The sequence below is a fragment of the Glarea lozoyensis genome, assembly GCF_000409485.1.
Source record: "Glarea lozoyensis ATCC 20868 chromosome Unknown GLAREA10, whole genome shotgun sequence".
Classification (NCBI taxonomy): domain Eukaryota; kingdom Fungi; phylum Ascomycota; class Leotiomycetes; order Helotiales; family Helotiaceae; genus Glarea; species Glarea lozoyensis.
In genome coordinates this window covers 2,055,144-2,072,488 of record NW_007360984.1, presented here as the reverse complement: position 1 = coordinate 2,072,488, position 17,345 = coordinate 2,055,144, and the positions used below count along the sequence as shown (strand labels likewise).

Here is a 17,345-nt window from a genome sequence, read left to right as displayed (position 1 = left end):
CGAAAGCTCTAGTATGCAGCTGCAGGGGTTGGGTCTAGTGCACGTCGGACGTCGCGGATAAATATTATCTCCGATGCCTCTCCTTTGGCTTGTGGAGCTGGATTAGGATAACTGAATTACAGAAAAGAACGAGAGAGTTATATATTACTTTACTTTGTACTTCAGTGAAAAGTATTGTCCCGTATTTCTCATTGAATAGAGTAAATTAATTTCCAGTATCCGTTACTTGGGCAAGCCATCGTGTCCTTGGAACATACTTCTCTTGTTTATCACTCAGAGCGAATGGTACCTCTTGACAATTGCATGTTTAGGTTGCTGTTGCTGAATATTATTTCCTTGAACATGAACTAGGCCGTTGACTTGAGCTGGCAAACTAGAACAGATAGCTAGAAATAAACCAACGTAACCTTCTCCTATATGCCTCATGAAGTTAACTTAGTTAGGTGACTAGCAGGAAGTGCGTGGTAGCTTGTTCCTACACAAATATGAAAGTTCCATCTCATCTAACGTTCAAAATCCTCATTTCAAAGTCTATCATACCTACAGAATGCAATAGGGAATTAGTTATCTTTGCAATCCATGCAATGTTGTCTGTTCAGAGGCTGTAATGTCCAGATAGTGCTTGAAATCGGGTGGAGTAACGAAAGAAGGAAAACATAAGTAAGCAATTTTCGCAAGACAAACCAGTAAAGCCGAGCATAACACATGATGTATGAACAGTTCGATTAGAGAACTTCCTTCGTCTTTTTTTCCACTATGAGTACAATGTACAAAAAATATGCTGATTGACGTCTAAGACTTTTACGAACGATGACATGTTTCATGTCAAAACCAGCTGGCGATATAATTCTCCCATCTGGCAATGCCTTCTATCTTCACCCATCATTACATTCATACACTCTCCCATATCCGTCCCTCTACTTGTTCTCGGCCGCCACGGTGTTCAGGAATGCTTCTAGGTCGAATCTTGGGTTCTCTGGATCTCGGATAACTATTCAACGTTTGTCAGCTTGCTTTTCTCCTGATTGTAATTTTCCAGCCCCCAGCTATGGTCTTCTCGGAGTACAAAACTCAGGTTTTCCATCAAGTCATGGGTTGGGCACAACGTACTGTCTCCTTCTGACGTTTTCGAACTTGGTGGCAGCTTGCTCTTTGAATATTCGGCTTTTGCTTGCTCAATTAACTTCTGCTTGTGTTCGTATTGTCTGTCGATCGCAGCCAACTTTGCTGCTGTTGTGAGCTTGGCTTGGTGGTAAACACCATACAGGATACCGCTACCCAAGGCTGACCACCGAAGGATCTGGGAATACAAAGTCAGCTATGATGACCCAATTGACATGATAAAATGCTATAGAGAGCAAGAAACTGCAGACACGTTTCTGCGCGGAACATTTGACTGACATTTACTCCTGTTGAAGCCATTGTTGATTGGGCGTTGTATGGGGGCTTCGGGGAAGATTCGATCGAAGGAGCTGTGTCGCAAGGTATCAATTGACAGATTGTCGCAACCGTTGGAGCTGATGGGGGTGGTTGAGAGCTGTCAAAGCTTGGTGAGGTTCAAGTAAAGATCTTGTGAGCTGGGGATTGGCGTTCCGGGAATTTCCACCGAATCATAATCACGTGCCCAGGTTTATTGACTGCCGGGGGTTGATGCGCGGTCTTGGGGACGCGAAACCACTTCATTCGGAAACGAAATGTTTGGAATAAAACTTTCAATCACCAGGGAGAAACATTACGTCGATTTGCCTGCTATAGCCTTTTACAGTACCCGGCGCAACTGACACCTCTATGAAAAGGGTACAACATTCGCCAATACTCTCGAGTTCGATCACAACGTACCTCCTATTCTGTCCCCCATAGATATGGGTAGGACATCGCAATCATGATGCAACAACGAAGAGATGAGATATTAGCGAAGAAAGCTAAGCTTGCGGAGCTCAAGAGGCAGAGGGAGTTGCGGACATCAAGTGCGACACATAATAGAGCGAGCATTGGGAACGCTAGTGAGGTAAGAATAGGCTTCGAATGTTATAGTTTCAACTCTTGTCCTAATGCTGAACAGATTCTGTCGCCGCCGCCGCCGAAGCAGGATATCGATGAATATGTCAACAAAGTACTGAGCGATCATAGACGGCCAGGGTCAATCGGTCCCCGTGGATCAGGCTCGCCAGTTGGAAAGGGAAGCCGACCACACAGCGTCCTCAGTGCTGGCCAGCTTAGCAACGAGAATTCCGAATCTGGAGATACATCAAGTAATCTCCCACAAACTACTTCTATATCAACACAAACCTTGTCTACAGTCCCTTTATCCACAGTTTACGAATTTGCGCCGTCGCCCGTCAAGGAGGTCTTCTCGTACAGCAAAGGCGTGCAAACGAACGACGAATGGTTGCCGACAGCCAAACCTAAAACATATGATGATTCCGATGACTCGGATTCTGGTACGCCGGTCACGTCGACACCTAATAAGCGATTGAGCAGGAGAGAGCGGACGAGAGAGGAGGAACTTCGTGAAAATATCAGGAAGGAAATTGAGGAGGAACTACGGCTTTCGCGAGATGTCAATATTGACGGTCCTCTAAAATCACCTTCACAAAAACAAGCCAACTTTCCAGCGCGGGCTCTAACCAACGAGGAGCTCAATGCTGTTACATCCTCAGATGACTTTATGGACTTTGTCGAACGCTCTAGCAAAGTTATTGAAAGGGCTCTAGACCAGGAATACGACATCTTAGCCGACTACGCACTCAGCGGAGGAGCCATTGGGGAAGACGACGACGAATATACGGGCGGTAAAGGTCGCCGGAAAGTAAAGGAGGTGGCACAATTTTATGATGAGAGATGGTCGAAAAAGCGGATGATCAGCGCAATCGACTTCTCCCCAAAATTCCCGGAGCTTGTTTTAGCCGCGTATACCAAAAATCCATCTGCTCCTCATGATCCTGACGGGCTTGTGCAAGTATGGAACACCCACTTACACGACAGGCCAGAGTTTGTTTTCCACGCGCAATCCGATGTGTTAGCAGCAAAGTTCTCTCCGTTTCATCCTAACCTCATCATAGGAGGAGCCTACAGTGGGCAAGTCCTTCTATGGGACACAAGGGCGAAATCTGCGCCTGTCCAGAAGACACCCCTGACAGGCTCGGGCCATACACATCCAGTATACTCGGTGGATATAGTTGGAACACAGAATGCAAACAACATCATCTCGTGTTCCACCGATGGTGTTGTGTGTGGCTGGACGGTTGATATGCTTGCGCAACCTCAAGAATTATTAGCTCTTACTACCCCGCCACCAGCCAAAATTGAAGATATAAGTCCAACATGCATGGCCTTTCCACAAACGGATCCTACCTATTTCCTTGTCGGCTCGGAAGAAGGCACTATATATCCATGCCATCGTTACGATCGAGCGGGCGCTAAGGCTGGTGTTGACCAGAGAGTCAGCTACCGAGGTCATGCGGCACCTGTTATGTCTATGGACTTTCACCCCGCTCGTGGACCAGTTGATCTGGGAGACCTGGTCCTCACCAGCTCACTTGACTGGAGCGTCAAATTGTGGAAAGTGCGCGCTCCGGCTGCGACATCGACCACAGGCACTACCGGTGAAGGGCACTCGGTTGCGCCAATTCTGGATTTCATGCGAGAAGATGTCGTGTACGATGCAGCTTGGTCGCCTATTAAACCTGGAGTTTTTGCTCTTGTAGATGGAGCAGGTAGTCTTGAGGTTTGGGACATTACAGTAGATACCGAAGTACCTCTGACCAAGGTCCAGCCCAGTGGAAGAAAGGGAGGTCGAAGTATGCTCTCCAAAAGTCTAAATCGCGTAGCCTGGGACCAAACGGAAGGCAAGAGGATTGCTACAGGCGGTATAGATGGCGCTGTAACAGTATTCGAAGTAGGACCTGATCTCGGCGGCAAAGAAAGCGCTCGCAACGAGGAGTGGACAAATGTAAAGAAGCTATTGGCCAGGTTGGAGTCTCAAGGACCCGTTGCAAATGGAGTCAACGGACTGTAATATTTCTAGTATGATGCTACTGCATTGGCGTTGGTTGCATATACCCCAAGTTCTCATCACCAGCAAATTGGCCACTTTCAGAAGAGCTATTTTAACCTACTCGTTTTCTCATTTTCCTCGCTTCGCGACCTAGGGGTTTTACGACAATGTCTTATTCTGCGCCGCTGTGCCATGTACTGTCCCGCCCCCGTTTGAGAATCCTCGCTTACGACCATCCTCTGCATGTTTCCAACTGTTCGAATCGCACTCACGACACAACTGTCGTATCCACTCAGTCTGATGATCACAATCCAGAGGTTGTAAAATTAATTTTTCGGTACCTAGCTTGGTAACAAAGCTTAGTTCAGCCTTATAGTAGTGACATCTCGTGATTTGCCATGATCCTGCTACACGGAGGCTCCGGTTTTTTGTTGGTGTACCGGAAGGATGGCTGTTGGGTTACACCGTCAGGTGATTTTCAAACCATTTTATGCGATGCTCGCGTTGTCCGACAATATGGAATTCAAGAAGAGCTCCAGAAGTACGAAGATCGGCCATTATTTAGATTAGGAGAGTTTTGCAACTTTCACACCCTTGGTAGAGCAGAGCGTGGCGTTCGAGTTCACTTCCTAGAAAGGCTTAGACACGACCAAAGTGGCTTCAGTATAATGCCTTCAAGATACCGAAAGTAGCCCCTTTCATGGAGTCGTGGAGTCAAAATTCCACGACTAGAATTCGCTTAACTTAGAGTTTAGGAGTAGAACCTCGAAACGGGAATAGCCTCAAACACAGCTTAGGTTTGTGATTTGTCGCCTTACCGTAAAAATGGGACAATTTATGCGAATGTAATTTGTTGAGCCTTGGAAAACCAGTGGGATACACACAAAACTTATTATCTATTATGGAGCAGCTTAATACCGAATCCCATGTTCTACTCCACCATGGGTGCAAAAGTTGCAAAACTCTCCTATTATTCACATGGTTTCGAAGGAGAGGCTGAGGCTGGTACGGCAGAACAGCAAACTCTATTTTGAAGTTGGGTACATATATCTCCATTTCAATCTCCCTCTAAAAGTTCTCTTCCATTCCGAACTTCCATTCTTTTTCTGCGATACTTCCTGTTTTTCAACTTCATTCTAATAATTCTTCTTCTACACACTCTTTTAAACTCAATAGGCTGATCCTATAACAACATGCATTTCTCAACACTTATCATCGTCGCCGTCTCTCTCGTTGCCACAAATGCAACTCCACTCCCCAAAAGTAATGGTGTAGCTGCTTTGGACAGCTCAGTGAGTACCAGAGGGCTGGAAACCGACGCCTCGGTCTATGTCTTGGAGGAAAGAGATGCATCAAGTGAGCTACTGCGACGAAAGGGTGCAAAAGCTCCGAAGATTCCAAAGCCTGCGAAGCCAGTGACCGCTCCTGAACCTCCAAAGGCACCAGAACCCGCGAAGCCAGTCACTGCCCCAGAGCCCCCAAAGGCGCCAGAACCTGCAAAAGTTCCAGAAACTCCAAGCACTCCGGAACCAGCAAAGGTGCCAGAACCTGCTAAAGTCCCAGCGACACAAAATGCACCAGATGCTCCCAAACCAACTCAACCCGCTCAAGAGGCACCAAAGGCAACTCAATCAGCTCAGGAACCACCGAAAGCAACACAGTCTGCTCAGGACGCCCAAACAGCTTCAGCCGCTCCGCCAGCTCAGAACACTCAATCCGCTCAAGACGGTAAGACAGCTTCGGTTGTTCCACCAGCAACTCAGTCCGCTCAAGATACTGCGGCAGTTGTCAACACTCAATCTGCTGTAAACACGCAATCCGCCCAGGATCCTCAGTCGGCTTCTGCCGCTCCACCAGCAACTCAGTCTGCTCAAGATGCTTCGGCAGCTATCAACACTCAATCCGCTGTGGATACTCAATCTGCTGTCGACACCCAATCCGCTGTGGACACTCAATCTGCCGTCAACACTCAATCCGCCCAAGACTCTCAGACAGCTTCGGCCGCGCCAGCAACTCAAACCGTTCCAGCAATCTCGTCAGCTGCCACTGCTCAGACAGCTTCGGCTCCTGCTGCGACTCAGTCCAAAACCGGAGTCGCAAATGGTCTTGAAGTGGTAGGAGAATCTCTTGAAGCCGCGGCCGCGGCCGCTCAACTGGCAGCTTTGGCGCAAGCGCAAGCAGCGGCTCAAGGTACCGTTGCAGATACTACCGTAGCTGAACCCGCGGCTACTACTCAGGTTCCTGTCGAGACTGGCATTTTTGTAAGTTTTACGTCTTTGTCCAATAATTATCATGGCTAATATGTGCCTCAGGCCAATTCTACTGTAGCTGCCGGTACCTTATCAGCTGCTGTGGAGCCCGTTGCAGTACCAACTGCTACATTGTTGTAATAAACGGACTATTATCGCGAGCGAATAGATCCGAAAGACATTTCTGTTTCATTTAATATTTCACAAATTGTATGATAGAGCTCGAATTGTGTTTTTTCGGTTGTGCTCCAGGGTCAAAAATTTGTCAGATTAACAAAAAGTATAGGCCTCTTTCCTATTGCGTTATATACTCTCGGCTGTTCTGGATATATCAGGAAAGGGAATGAAAAATTTCTTTATATTCTGTATAGTAACAATGTTAGATAGAAAGCTTTATGGATACATGGGAGAGCTTCGTCATGGAAGGAATACAGAATATTCACGGTGAATTCGGAGCAAGCGATTTCTCTCGAGTATACAAACGTCTTATTTATTAGATCTATTTACTGTCTTTGAAGATTACGTGGCTGAACCTTTCATAATGGGGTTAATAGTGATCTCGCTTATTTTCAGGGGCCAGTCCGACCATGCCAGGATGAAGAGGGATTGAGTTGGCTGGTTTGCAAACCAAGGGGAAAAGAAATGTGTGAAATGTTCTACACTCAATGGTACAATTCCTAATACTAACTCATAAAATAAAGACAGGAAGATTGTACTGGGCGTGGTTTCCACTGGAGGGACATTCGCCCGGGAACAACGCAACCTCACCACTTCAATTTACTCAAGGAGTTAAAAGCAAAATTCGTAACATGGCAATGACTTCGTTCAACATCGCTTTATCTGCGAAGAATAATTATTTATCCTCAAATCCTTCGCAAGTTAGCAACCGCTTCGTTTGATCTACTGCCGACATGTCACACATTTCGTTTCATCACTCTCGCTTCACTCTTCACTTGTAATCCAGAAGCTCTATCGAATGACTTTTAGAACTTTAAATATATCCCGGTTTCGCCCCACTATTTATATGACGTGCATCGTACGATTAAGTAGGGTTCTTGGAACAATAAGGAAAGTGAAAACAAGCGATAGATATAATTTTGCTAGCTGAGAAGATGGACAGGTTTTTCATTCAACTACTAGTTTAATAAATTCAACTCTTTCTTTTACGGAGGGAAGTGACTGTGTTCTATCGAAGCGCTACAGCGTTGTCCCATTATAAAAAGCTGTCGCAGGATTATAACACGCCCTCCTTATTGCACCTTCAAAAAGGCTCCGAATTCCATCAACATCATATACAGATGCAATAGCGAGCTGAAGCTGTATTTTGGACTGTTCACCGTGAAGAGACCCAGAGCTGATACGACTACTAGTCAGTTCTATTCTTGACATCAGGCTTGGGAACTTACGTATTGCTGATTTGTAGATTAGGAACTACATCACTGAAGAACGGACGTAGTGGTGCGACGGTGATTACACCTTGTTCATATAGGTCATTGGTGGCGGCTGTTGCGGCTGTGTCCAAACCTCCGTGTCAAACGCCAATGATTACGTTTTCCCTACGAGTATCAGTGATATTCTCCATCCATTACTCTAAATTTGGGAAGCTTACTTGCAGCTATCAGCAGCAGCAGCGTGTAACAAATTCGCATCAAAACCCTCTGTCAACAGTCAAATTTCCAAATTTATACCCAGACAAAGCGTCTTCTTTCACTTTTCTATGCCAATCAAGCTTCAAAGCTAGTGGATTAATTTGAGGACATCACGCCAGCAACTCAGGTTTAACGGGAAGTTTTGTTTTCGATTTCGGCCGGAATGTAGAGTTTAAAGTCAATGGTGGGATGTGAAGACCAGTATTGCAGCATGATCAGGCATAATTATCTTCCGCACTATAGCGACTTCGGCATGATCTTTTGAAAAAGACAAATAGCTGAACAAGAGTAGTAAATGTAAATTATGGTGTGGGGTTACAATAAAGAGTTATTCTCAAAGCAGGGTCAAAGCTTGGACGTTCTGAACTCAACAGTCACCTGTGAGCCCGTGTGTAAACTTCAAATTGCTAAATTGAGAAACGGATCTTGTTAAAGAAACTCTTGTAGCTCCAATGCGTGTATTGAGATAAGATCTCGGAGCTAAAAGCTACCGATTCCTCTCATCCAAAGTCGAGAATGACTTTATTCTCCCCCTAGGTGATCTTGATCAAGAACGGCCGGCATTTGCAATCTCCTCGAGTCGCCTTTGTTCGTCTTCGTCGAAATCAAAACCACTCAATTCCTAATGGGGCACTATAGTACATCCGGGCTGATCACTTAACTCTAATCCACCTTGCTCAATCCAATCGGCGCTCAACCCCTCTGCGACCTGTGTCCAATCGATGTTGCTCCCTTTAAACCCCTGTCCAATCCAAGAAGCAACAACTACCAATCCTAGTGTCGATGGCTCGCCGTATTCCGGAAGTTCACTGAAATTGAACTTCAAGCCCCCCTCCATCTCTTCGACGTCCAGAATGTGCCCGTAAAACTCCAATGGAAATTCTACCCGAGCATTTCCGAAAGCTTTCAACTTGTTGAAAATTCTTGTGTCCCACCACTTTCTGTATCCAGTTATCTGGTCTTGTCCCCATGCCTCTTCAATGAATTGCTGCCAGTATCCTCTACACATGTTGCGACCCCTGCGGGGGATTTTGAGTACAGATCGAATACCGCTATCGCTCGGCGTTGCAGTACCGGTGTCTTCGCTGATTTCGATGCAATGCCAATTCGGATCCTGTACTTCATTCTGCAAGTCTAAGTTCTTTAGTTGAAATGCTGACGACCGGATGGGCCCTGAGTAGTGTGTTACTCGATGAGTTATAGAAGGTTGACCGGCAAGAATAGGGTCGTCGTTTAGCAGTCTGAAAGAGAAATCACTGTGGGTGAAGTTCAACAATCTTTCTTTCTCAGTGCTCTCAACTGATGCTGTATCTGACATTGGCCATACATCTGTCATTTTGGGTGTTACGGGATGCTTTGTGTTTTGGGTGATTTGTGTATTGGGTGAAGTGACTGTCTTGAAGTGGACGAGAGGGGAGCAATATGGGATCATTTATAGGTTAAGAGAACGTGGGACAATTTTTTGCCAGTTTGCTAACTTGATGATATGACTCTTAGCTTTGTTGTAATTTTTTGATGCATGAAGAAGTTTATTGAGAACTGAGATGGTTGTCCGTGTGGAAAGCCCTGCTCTATTCGTGGCCTTTATTCCAGACATCACGCACCTGCGTATTCCACCCTTCATGTGAGCTTTCAGCCATGATCTAAGCTGAAACAACTAGCTCTCAATTTTTGTTTCCCAAACATGGATACAACAATCTTCTTTTAAAAGAAATAGGGGGGAAATGGTTCAGCAAACGCTCTTTGAAGTTGTTTTAGAGTTTTCTTTCAGAGTTTGTTTTCACGACTTATCGCATTATTTCCTCCTTAACTTGAAAGAGAAAGGACATTGATAGAAATTCTGACACGCTTGATTGAAATCCATTGAAAGCGATTCTTCTCGTGCAAGTAGCATCATTAGACATTTTTGTCTTTTACACCACTACGATTTCGGCATAATTTTTCCAAGATAGGCAAGCCTTCTATTGGGAGTAGTGAAAGTAGGTTATGTTCTGGGATATTTCATGAGTTATTTATGTGCCGAGGCTTTATCTCTGTGGAAGTACGTCCGTTAATGAGTCCGCGTCAATTCAGTTTCCTGATGTATCCTCGAAATTTAAATTCTCGAACTACAGTGAAACACAGAAACTTAACCCCTCTTATACTATAACATAAAACTGAGAAATGACTTTCTTCTCCCAGAACCTTTATTCCAAAAATTTGTGATTCACGTTCGTCCCCTAACACGAAGGCTATCGCAGTCTGAACTAGAATGCAGCTTTGTTCTTCCATCAGATCTTCCTAATCCGCATAAGGATCCAGGTAGCTAGCCCATTCTCTTATCAAATCCTTCGCTTTGTCTGTATCACCTTCCCCGACCAACTCAGAGCTTAAACCCTCAGCAACCTGGTTCCAATCGACAATTCTCGCCCCGCCTTCTGCTTCCGTCCAGCGAGCAATGTGATCAAGTGTCTCCCTCGATAATTGTCCATAAGTCGGAAAACGATATAAAGTCCATATTCGCACTACTCCTATCGTGTTGTTTGTGACCGTGAACCCGTACCACTTTATATGATCATATTTTAATACAGGGATCTGACATTGCTTGAGCTTCTCAAGAATATGGGAAGCTGACCAATAAAGTGGCGAAACATCACTGGTAGGGCTTGAAACGTGATACTTGAACGCTCGGAGGACATACTTCTGCCAGGTTTCACTCTTCATATTGCGGATTCCACGAGGGATTATGAGACGACATCTCACAACGTCGTCCCAACCTTCGCCATTCAGCGCTTCTCGTATCTCAATACGCTGCCAATATTTTTGTTGTTCTTGATGTTGGAAGTCTAGGTTTCTTAGGTAAAAGATAGAAGATAGAATGGATCCTGAGGTGTGTCTTACTAGCTGACCTATAGTGGATCCGCCCTCGAGAATAGGATCTTCGTTTAGTAAACTGTAGTCAAAGTTACTTCGAGTGAAGTTTAGAAATCTTTGCTCTGTGAGACTTTTGACTGAAGCTCTGTCTGCCATTGATCGAATATGTGCAATCGGTTCTTGTCGAAAGTTATCTAGTTAGATTGCAATGATGAGGAGGAGAAAGAGGACAGTGACTGACGTATTTATAGATTGAAATATGGTGGTGCCATAGCTTTTAAGTGTTATTAGTTGAGAATCTGCGTCTCTGCTTTGTTTGTATGGCTTTTTAGTATTTAGGAAGTGGTATTGTTTGCGAGTGGAAACAGGCCACTTCCGCTCAGGGACCTTTAAGCAAGACATCGCCAGCGTGCCCATCAAACCTTAATGAGTAGCAAACACTGTCAGAAGTTACTATGTGAGCCATACTGGATGTTGGATATTTGACATCCAAACAATAAATATAAGTAGTCATCTTTCAAAGTGATATAACAGCAAAATATTGTGGCAAACATCCTTTCAAGTGCTTTTTAGCACTTATCATTTCTCGATTTATCGTATTCTTTCTGCTTATCTACATGAGAAAAGAATTTGAAGAAAGTCCTGATATAAGGTGAGTATTCTAAAATTGTTGGGATTCATCTTGTGTGATTAGCCACATCTGTGGAAATAGGGGCGAATATGATTAAGCGAGAGGCTATTTTAAGGAACGTAGGAACATAGAAAACTCTAATACGAAAATGTTGGGAGTAACAAATGTGCGTAAGATGAAAATTATTAGGTATGGAGTTCATTTTGAAGCAGGTTTATTGATGACCTTGAAATGAAAAACTCAGGGTGAGTTTTTCATGGATTTACTCGTAATCATCAATCTGAACGCAGACATATTCAAAGTCCTCTTGTGATTGTCTTGTTTAAATTGAGGTAAAACTCATTGCGATAGATCTTCTTTTGCTGCGATTTCGTCCTAATTCTGTCTGACTGGATTTTCCTCTGGACGCCCTATGAGAAGCGTCTCACCCTGAGTCACCAAAAGTCCACACTCCCCCTATCCGAAGTTTCACTGCATCTCTGAAAGAAATAAACCAGCAATCTCATTTGACCCTCTGCTTGACTTTATTCTCCGCAGCTTCAACATCTTCGAGGTTCGCTATCCGAATCTTCAGCGGCATAGTTGCTTTCCAATCCGACTGCCACCTCATGCCAATCAAGTAACATACCCTCTGTTTTTTCCCAAACAGCGATAACATCCGGCATCGCCGTCTCTTCTTCACCATAATTTGAAAGCTTACTCAACGTATACTCCACTTTGGACCCAGCTGTTATGAGATCCACAGCATATCCGTAGAGCTCCACATGGTCACATATTCCGGTCATCTCAAGATCTCCCAAGTAATTGAGGACAGTCGTAACATCCCACTCCAATTGATAGCCGTATGTTTCCTGACCTTCAGTGTCATCTTTAAAAGCATCTGTGAGAAAAACTTTCCACTCGTCGTCATCTACAGTTCGAATTCCGCGGGGAACTAATACGGTAGCTCGGATGTCGTGGTCACTTGCTGGCTGTGTTCCAACTCTTTCTCTTATCTGAATACAATGCCAATACCTATCATGCGAGGTCCCTTGAATGTCGAGCTTGTGGATGATGAAGGTAGATGATCCGAAGGGATTGTCAGGATGCTTTACTTCTTGTGTTGCACTTTGCTCATCGTGTAGAATGGGGTCCTCATTAAGCAAGGTGAAATCAACGATTTTCAGGAAGTTCTCGAATCTTTCGAAAATAGTAGTGTCCATCTCGACTTCTGAACCTGTGATTGTGCTTATGTTGTAGAAGATTGCTGTTGGAGAGTGTTGCTTGGGAGTTGATGATGGGGAAGAAAGAGGGGAGGAATTTTGGGCTATTTGTACACTGAGTTATCTGCATTTACGTATTAGTCACTGGAGGTTGAGGTTGTGAATCTTCGTCTGCTAGGATGTATATGCATGAAAGGACTTTTTCAAAAAAGATCGTCTTTCCAGGGGTGATTGCACTTTTCTGTCCGCATATGACTGAGCTATAGATCTATACAATGACAGCAAACTCAGTACGGGAGGTTGGACTCATAAAGCTTAGTTCCGAGTCGGACTTCCAATCTTTCAGTTGGTATGGTGTAAAATATCCTTTCAAAGGTAGGCAAACAAGAAATGCAAACACTTTTTTTTTCTCTTCTTAGTGCTGCTTTTCACATTGTCTTCCATATTAGACCGATATCAAGCTAACTTTCAAGCTTCAAGAAAAGATATCTTAGATTCACATAAAGGAATTTCCGTTATACAATCGGTGGTGCAAATAGGGGTAACGGCGCTTAAGCGAGGTGCGCAGCCCCAACTGAAAAAAGGCAGGAACATATCATCATGCTCCAACAAAAGCGTTTGAAAGTCGAGATAGATCAATGAAATGTCAGTGACTAAGGTTCTTCGTGTGAAGGCATGGGTTATCGAAGTCGCATTACAACGGTCCAATCTACTTCTACAGGCTGAGTGGTGCGCTTTAGAGCATGATTGCTTGCAATTTCTGAGAGAACTAGAAATCAAAGAAACCCCCGTCGGCGTTCTATATGTAAAAATTTAAAGATATCTACCAAGTTTCCTCTTCATCCGGCATCTTCTACTATTTGGATACACAGACCAAACATCATGGCACACAACATCAGTACAGGCGAAGTCAACAGGCCGGGAGATGCGGAAGCCCGCGAGAGATTCAAGAACTTTATCGAAAAACTCTCAATTGAGGAGCTACAAGACGAGCCAATATTTTGCGGCAAAGAGATCTTGGCATTTCCGACGTTCCTTCCCAATGGGACACGAGAAGCTTTGTTTGTGGTCTCCGAGCAGGATTTGGGAAATGTTGTACGCGATCCGCATTGGCATTCGATCGTGGTGGCAGAGACTTTTCCTCTTTTCGATGACGAAACACTCAATCATGTTCCTAGAATGCAAATTCTCATGCCCCGTGGACGTAGAGATATGACTGCGGAAGAATGGCAAAAGTTCCTTCTTGGCGCTTTCGATGACTATCACGGTACACCTCGTCGTCGAACGAAACTAGAATGGAAAGATTCTCAAGTTATTGAAAAGCTTGGTGAGCTAGAGATGGGCCTGGAGGGTGAGCTAGACATGTATGGCTTTCGAATCGAAAAGGAACTTATTGAAGATGGCGACCGGTACATATTCAGCAAGCTTCCAGTCCTCGGGGCCCCCTTAGAGATTGTTGCGGATTTTGTCACGTATAAAGCGCAAATTGCGTGGATTGAGATTGTGTATGGTCTATTGCAGAATTTGGAACAAAGACAACTTGGGGCAGGAAGTGCTGGGAGTGGGCTTTCAGATGGGAATTAGATTGATTTGGAAGATCTGATGGAAGCAATGAGCTCATGTGCAAAGTAGGAGCAGGAATTACTGGAGCTTTAGGTCAGAGATTAGCTGTTCATTCTGAGTTCAGATACCGCTAGAGATGTAAGAATTGGCTTTTACCTGAATCTCTTGTGTCTACCTCAATATTTAACCTTGACTACGTCTTAACATCATATTGCATCTCGCTTCTTCTAATTTACGTCGCCCTCCCGTCAAGTTTCGCCCTCGCCTTCACCAAATGGACCACCACCAGTACCTGCCGGACCCACTTCATTCACTGACCTCACCTTTTCAAATATATAATTACAAAATCGCATATTTGCTCCAACCAATAGTTAAGAAGCTTGATAATTCTACCTTTGCCCTTGCTGCTCTTGTTAATTCGAAGTGGCTCTGTTGTGCCCCCCCTTTAATTCTTCGGATAGGGGGGGAGGTAGCGGAGAGCGAGAAGTGTGTTGCGGCACACATTACTGGGAATTAACAAAAAGCAGCAATCCCGAAAGGGGTTGCGTAAGTCTTGCCGTTTTTTTCTACTGGAAATGGATGTTCGATGTTTTCTTTTGGTAATTTTGCCCGTTATTGTTGACATGACTTTTTTGATCTACCGAGGTTTTGACGAAGGATGAGATTGTAGCAGAGAAAGTAAGTCTATCAGTGATACGTAAGTTTTTGTAGGTTGGAATTAGTACAGAGACATGCAGGTGGTGATCAAGTGAAATCTTTCTAATTTGTGATTCTTCAAGATCGAATATCTAATATTTATAAATTTTTGCGTGCTTGCGGATGTTCGTTTCCAAAATTCAATTAGATCTTCACAGTAGAAAACAATAATTGCAAGTTCAACTTAACTAATTTTGTGTTGTTAACTAGCTTCAGCCTGACACGTTCTGACATCAACTGCAACCAAATTCCTTCAACGTTTCGAATGTAATCCAAGACATCCCAGCATCTGCCTCCAACCCTCACCAATAAACAGGGTTTCCATCATTGGCTAAACTCATGTCAAATCCTCGTGCAACCTCAGCAGCCGTATGTGGCTAAACACTGTCATAGTAACGCTCGTTCGTGACATAACAAGCCATAGTAGCTGGTATGTCAGTGAATGGATGGTCTGGAAAGCTCTCAAGTCTGATAGTGCGCTTCCCGTTGGAGTCACTGACATTCAACTCATGGCTATACAGCTGAACGTTGGGATATAAATCGATGTTCGTCGTTTGAAGCGTTGCAACAACATTTCTGGCGGACCATCTCAGTGCCGTGCTGTGGAAACCTGCAGCGTTCGCCGCAAATTCTTTTTCGTCATAGGCGGTGATGAGAAAATCTCGCAATCCGCTATGACTCATATCTCGGCGGCCACGAGGGATTAGGATTATGGCCCGAGTTGGAAACGACGTTATTGCATTTGGGTCATCAGGAACTTCTTCCTCGCGGATTTCGACGCGATGCCAGTACCTGACACCAGGTAGACCTAAACTGTCTGCAATAAGTTTGAAATCCCATGCCTGAGTACGGTCATCGTTGTACACTCTGTATTTCTGGGAAGTGCCTACACCTGGAAGAACATCCTTGTTTGTCAACCATTCGTGAGGGAAGTTGTTAGCGAAGTCTATGAACCTCTGGCGTTCTGGTGTATCTGACATCGTGACTTTTTAGGTCGCAATGACTGATATACGTCGGAAATTGGTAAGATCTTTGATTCCAGTTGCCAGGATCTTGGTCTGGCTAACGAGTGGACTGAGTGTTGAATTTATATCCAAGAAAGTAAGTTAACAATCATTTCTCGTGTGTCTGTCTGAGCTTTTCAAACTTTTACTTCGAAGTTTTCTTCTTGCTCATTCAGACGTGTGTTGCAAAAAAGAACTATGACAGAGTTTGCCAGAAAATTGAATTGTTATGGTAAATGCATTCACCAACGAAATATAAAGTAGCAATCAATGGTGACTGCAAGTGTGAAAATCCATCTTCGCGATTATTTGTGCTCACAATTAATCTTTTAAAGAAGTAGACAATTCCTGCACAATAGTAAATATTACGACTCATGACAAAGCACCTCCTTCGTCGTAGCTAACTACAGAATATGGCGCGTTCAGCCGTTAAATGAGAATGAATTCCTTCCCCTTATCGACTATTCTCGAAACCATCCAACCACGATTTGTTCACACTTCCCAATCACAAACGTACCCATTGGCCATCAAACTCGCTTCCAGTTTCTTTGCAATCACAACCGGAGAGTGTGGTATGAAAACCCACTTGGAAGTCCTCCAACGGGTAACCCATTGAGCAACAACAGTCGGCTTTGCACCCGACGCAGGTTCTGGAAACCTCTCAAGACTAATAACTAGCGCCTCTTCAACCTTTCTGGCGTTCAATTCATATCCATAGAGCTTAGAGCCGGGCTTCAACCAAAGAACCGACAGTGCGATCTTTTTAATAACGTCCAAGGGTTCCATGTTGGACCACGAGTATTCAGAATCTGCTAGATCTTGCTTTACCCAATGATCGAATGCTTCGACAAGTTTCGCGCCTATCATACCCATCTCTCTGAGACCACGGGGAATTCGAAATCGGGCGCGTATGGGAAGCTCTGAAGTGATTGGTGCAGCATAATCTGGGTATAGGTCAAATTTTCCTAGGCGTAGTTCAATGTGGTGCCAGTACTCGTCTAGAGGACGGGCATTTTGCAAATCTAAGTTGATTAGGGAGAGGTACCAGTCATACTCCAGGTATTTCGGAAGCAGCAATAGTTGGGGAGGTTGAGAGCCGTCTCCTGCTCTAGGAATGCCCTCTTCAAGTAACAGCTCGTGAGGAAATTGTGCAGCGAAGTCTTGAAATTGCTGGCGATATGGTGTATCCGTCATAATTCTTCTTGTAAATAGTAGTTCTTTGATGTATACGATGTCCTGGTGAGATGTGCAATGTCGGACTTAGGATTTACTCTGGACGATCAAGAGATGGAATGTTTTATTTATACACAAGAAGCAAGTAAAGAGTTTTCTTGCCTCTAGCTATTCTTTCAACCTCATTTCTTTCAAAATTCTCCTTTACTTAACAGAAGTAGCATAGCAGATGAATTTATGAACGTGTTTGCTAATTAAAATTACTTTGTCATGGTAATCTCTATTCATTCACCAAAGGACTTTGTTGTAACAGTTAGTGGTGACCACA

General features: G+C 44.3%; 9 protein-coding genes across 9 annotated transcripts; 3 read left to right on the top strand and 6 right to left on the bottom strand.

Moving 5' to 3' along the window:
• Nucleotides 1-917: 917 nt before the first annotated feature.
• GLAREA_05704 (uncharacterized protein) lies at nucleotides 918-1,422 on the bottom strand (the record flags this gene model as incomplete). The annotated part of the gene is made up of 3 exons (XM_008078993.1): nucleotides 918-991; nucleotides 1,111-1,300; nucleotides 1,402-1,422. 3 exons carry the CDS (start codon nucleotides 1,420-1,422, stop codon nucleotides 918-920), a joined length of 285 nt encoding a protein of 94 aa, XP_008077184.1.
• Nucleotides 1,423-1,882: 460 nt separating this feature from the next.
• Nucleotides 1,883-4,018, top strand: GLAREA_05703 (WD40 repeat-like protein; the record flags this gene model as incomplete). Its single annotated transcript, XM_008078992.1, has 2 exons — nucleotides 1,883-2,008; nucleotides 2,063-4,018. 2 exons carry the CDS (start codon nucleotides 1,883-1,885, stop codon nucleotides 4,016-4,018), a joined length of 2,082 nt encoding a protein of 693 aa, XP_008077183.1.
• Nucleotides 4,019-5,190: 1,172 nt separating this feature from the next.
• Nucleotides 5,191-6,387, top strand: GLAREA_05702 (uncharacterized protein; the record flags this gene model as incomplete). Its single annotated transcript, XM_008078991.1, has 2 exons — nucleotides 5,191-6,258; nucleotides 6,310-6,387. 2 exons carry the CDS (start codon nucleotides 5,191-5,193, stop codon nucleotides 6,385-6,387), a joined length of 1,146 nt encoding a protein of 381 aa, XP_008077182.1.
• Nucleotides 6,388-8,517: 2,130 nt separating this feature from the next.
• On the bottom strand, nucleotides 8,518-9,231 carry GLAREA_05701 (uncharacterized protein; the record flags this gene model as incomplete). Its single annotated transcript, XM_008078990.1, has 1 exon — nucleotides 8,518-9,231. The coding sequence occupies one exon, from the start codon at nucleotides 9,229-9,231 to the stop codon at nucleotides 8,518-8,520; it is 714 nt and encodes a 237-aa protein (XP_008077181.1).
• Nucleotides 9,232-10,175: 944 nt separating this feature from the next.
• Nucleotides 10,176-10,904, bottom strand: GLAREA_05700 (uncharacterized protein; the record flags this gene model as incomplete). Its single annotated transcript, XM_008078989.1, has 1 exon — nucleotides 10,176-10,904. One exon carries the CDS (start codon nucleotides 10,902-10,904, stop codon nucleotides 10,176-10,178), a length of 729 nt encoding a protein of 242 aa, XP_008077180.1.
• A 1,014-nt stretch (nucleotides 10,905-11,918) lies between these two features.
• Nucleotides 11,919-12,581, bottom strand: GLAREA_05699 (uncharacterized protein; the record flags this gene model as incomplete). The annotated part of the gene is made up of 1 exon (XM_008078988.1): nucleotides 11,919-12,581. The coding sequence occupies one exon, from the start codon at nucleotides 12,579-12,581 to the stop codon at nucleotides 11,919-11,921; it is 663 nt and encodes a 220-aa protein (XP_008077179.1).
• An 882-nt stretch (nucleotides 12,582-13,463) lies between these two features.
• Nucleotides 13,464-14,165, top strand: GLAREA_05698 (uncharacterized protein; the record flags this gene model as incomplete). Its single annotated transcript, XM_008078987.1, has 1 exon — nucleotides 13,464-14,165. One exon carries the CDS (start codon nucleotides 13,464-13,466, stop codon nucleotides 14,163-14,165), a length of 702 nt encoding a protein of 233 aa, XP_008077178.1.
• A 1,052-nt stretch (nucleotides 14,166-15,217) lies between these two features.
• GLAREA_05697 (uncharacterized protein) lies at nucleotides 15,218-15,820 on the bottom strand (the record flags this gene model as incomplete). The annotated part of the gene is made up of 1 exon (XM_008078986.1): nucleotides 15,218-15,820. One exon carries the CDS (start codon nucleotides 15,818-15,820, stop codon nucleotides 15,218-15,220), a length of 603 nt encoding a protein of 200 aa, XP_008077177.1.
• Nucleotides 15,821-16,336: 516 nt separating this feature from the next.
• Nucleotides 16,337-17,038, bottom strand: GLAREA_05696 (uncharacterized protein; the record flags this gene model as incomplete). Its single annotated transcript, XM_008078985.1, has 1 exon — nucleotides 16,337-17,038. One exon carries the CDS (start codon nucleotides 17,036-17,038, stop codon nucleotides 16,337-16,339), a length of 702 nt encoding a protein of 233 aa, XP_008077176.1.
• Nucleotides 17,039-17,345: the final 307 nt, after the last annotated feature.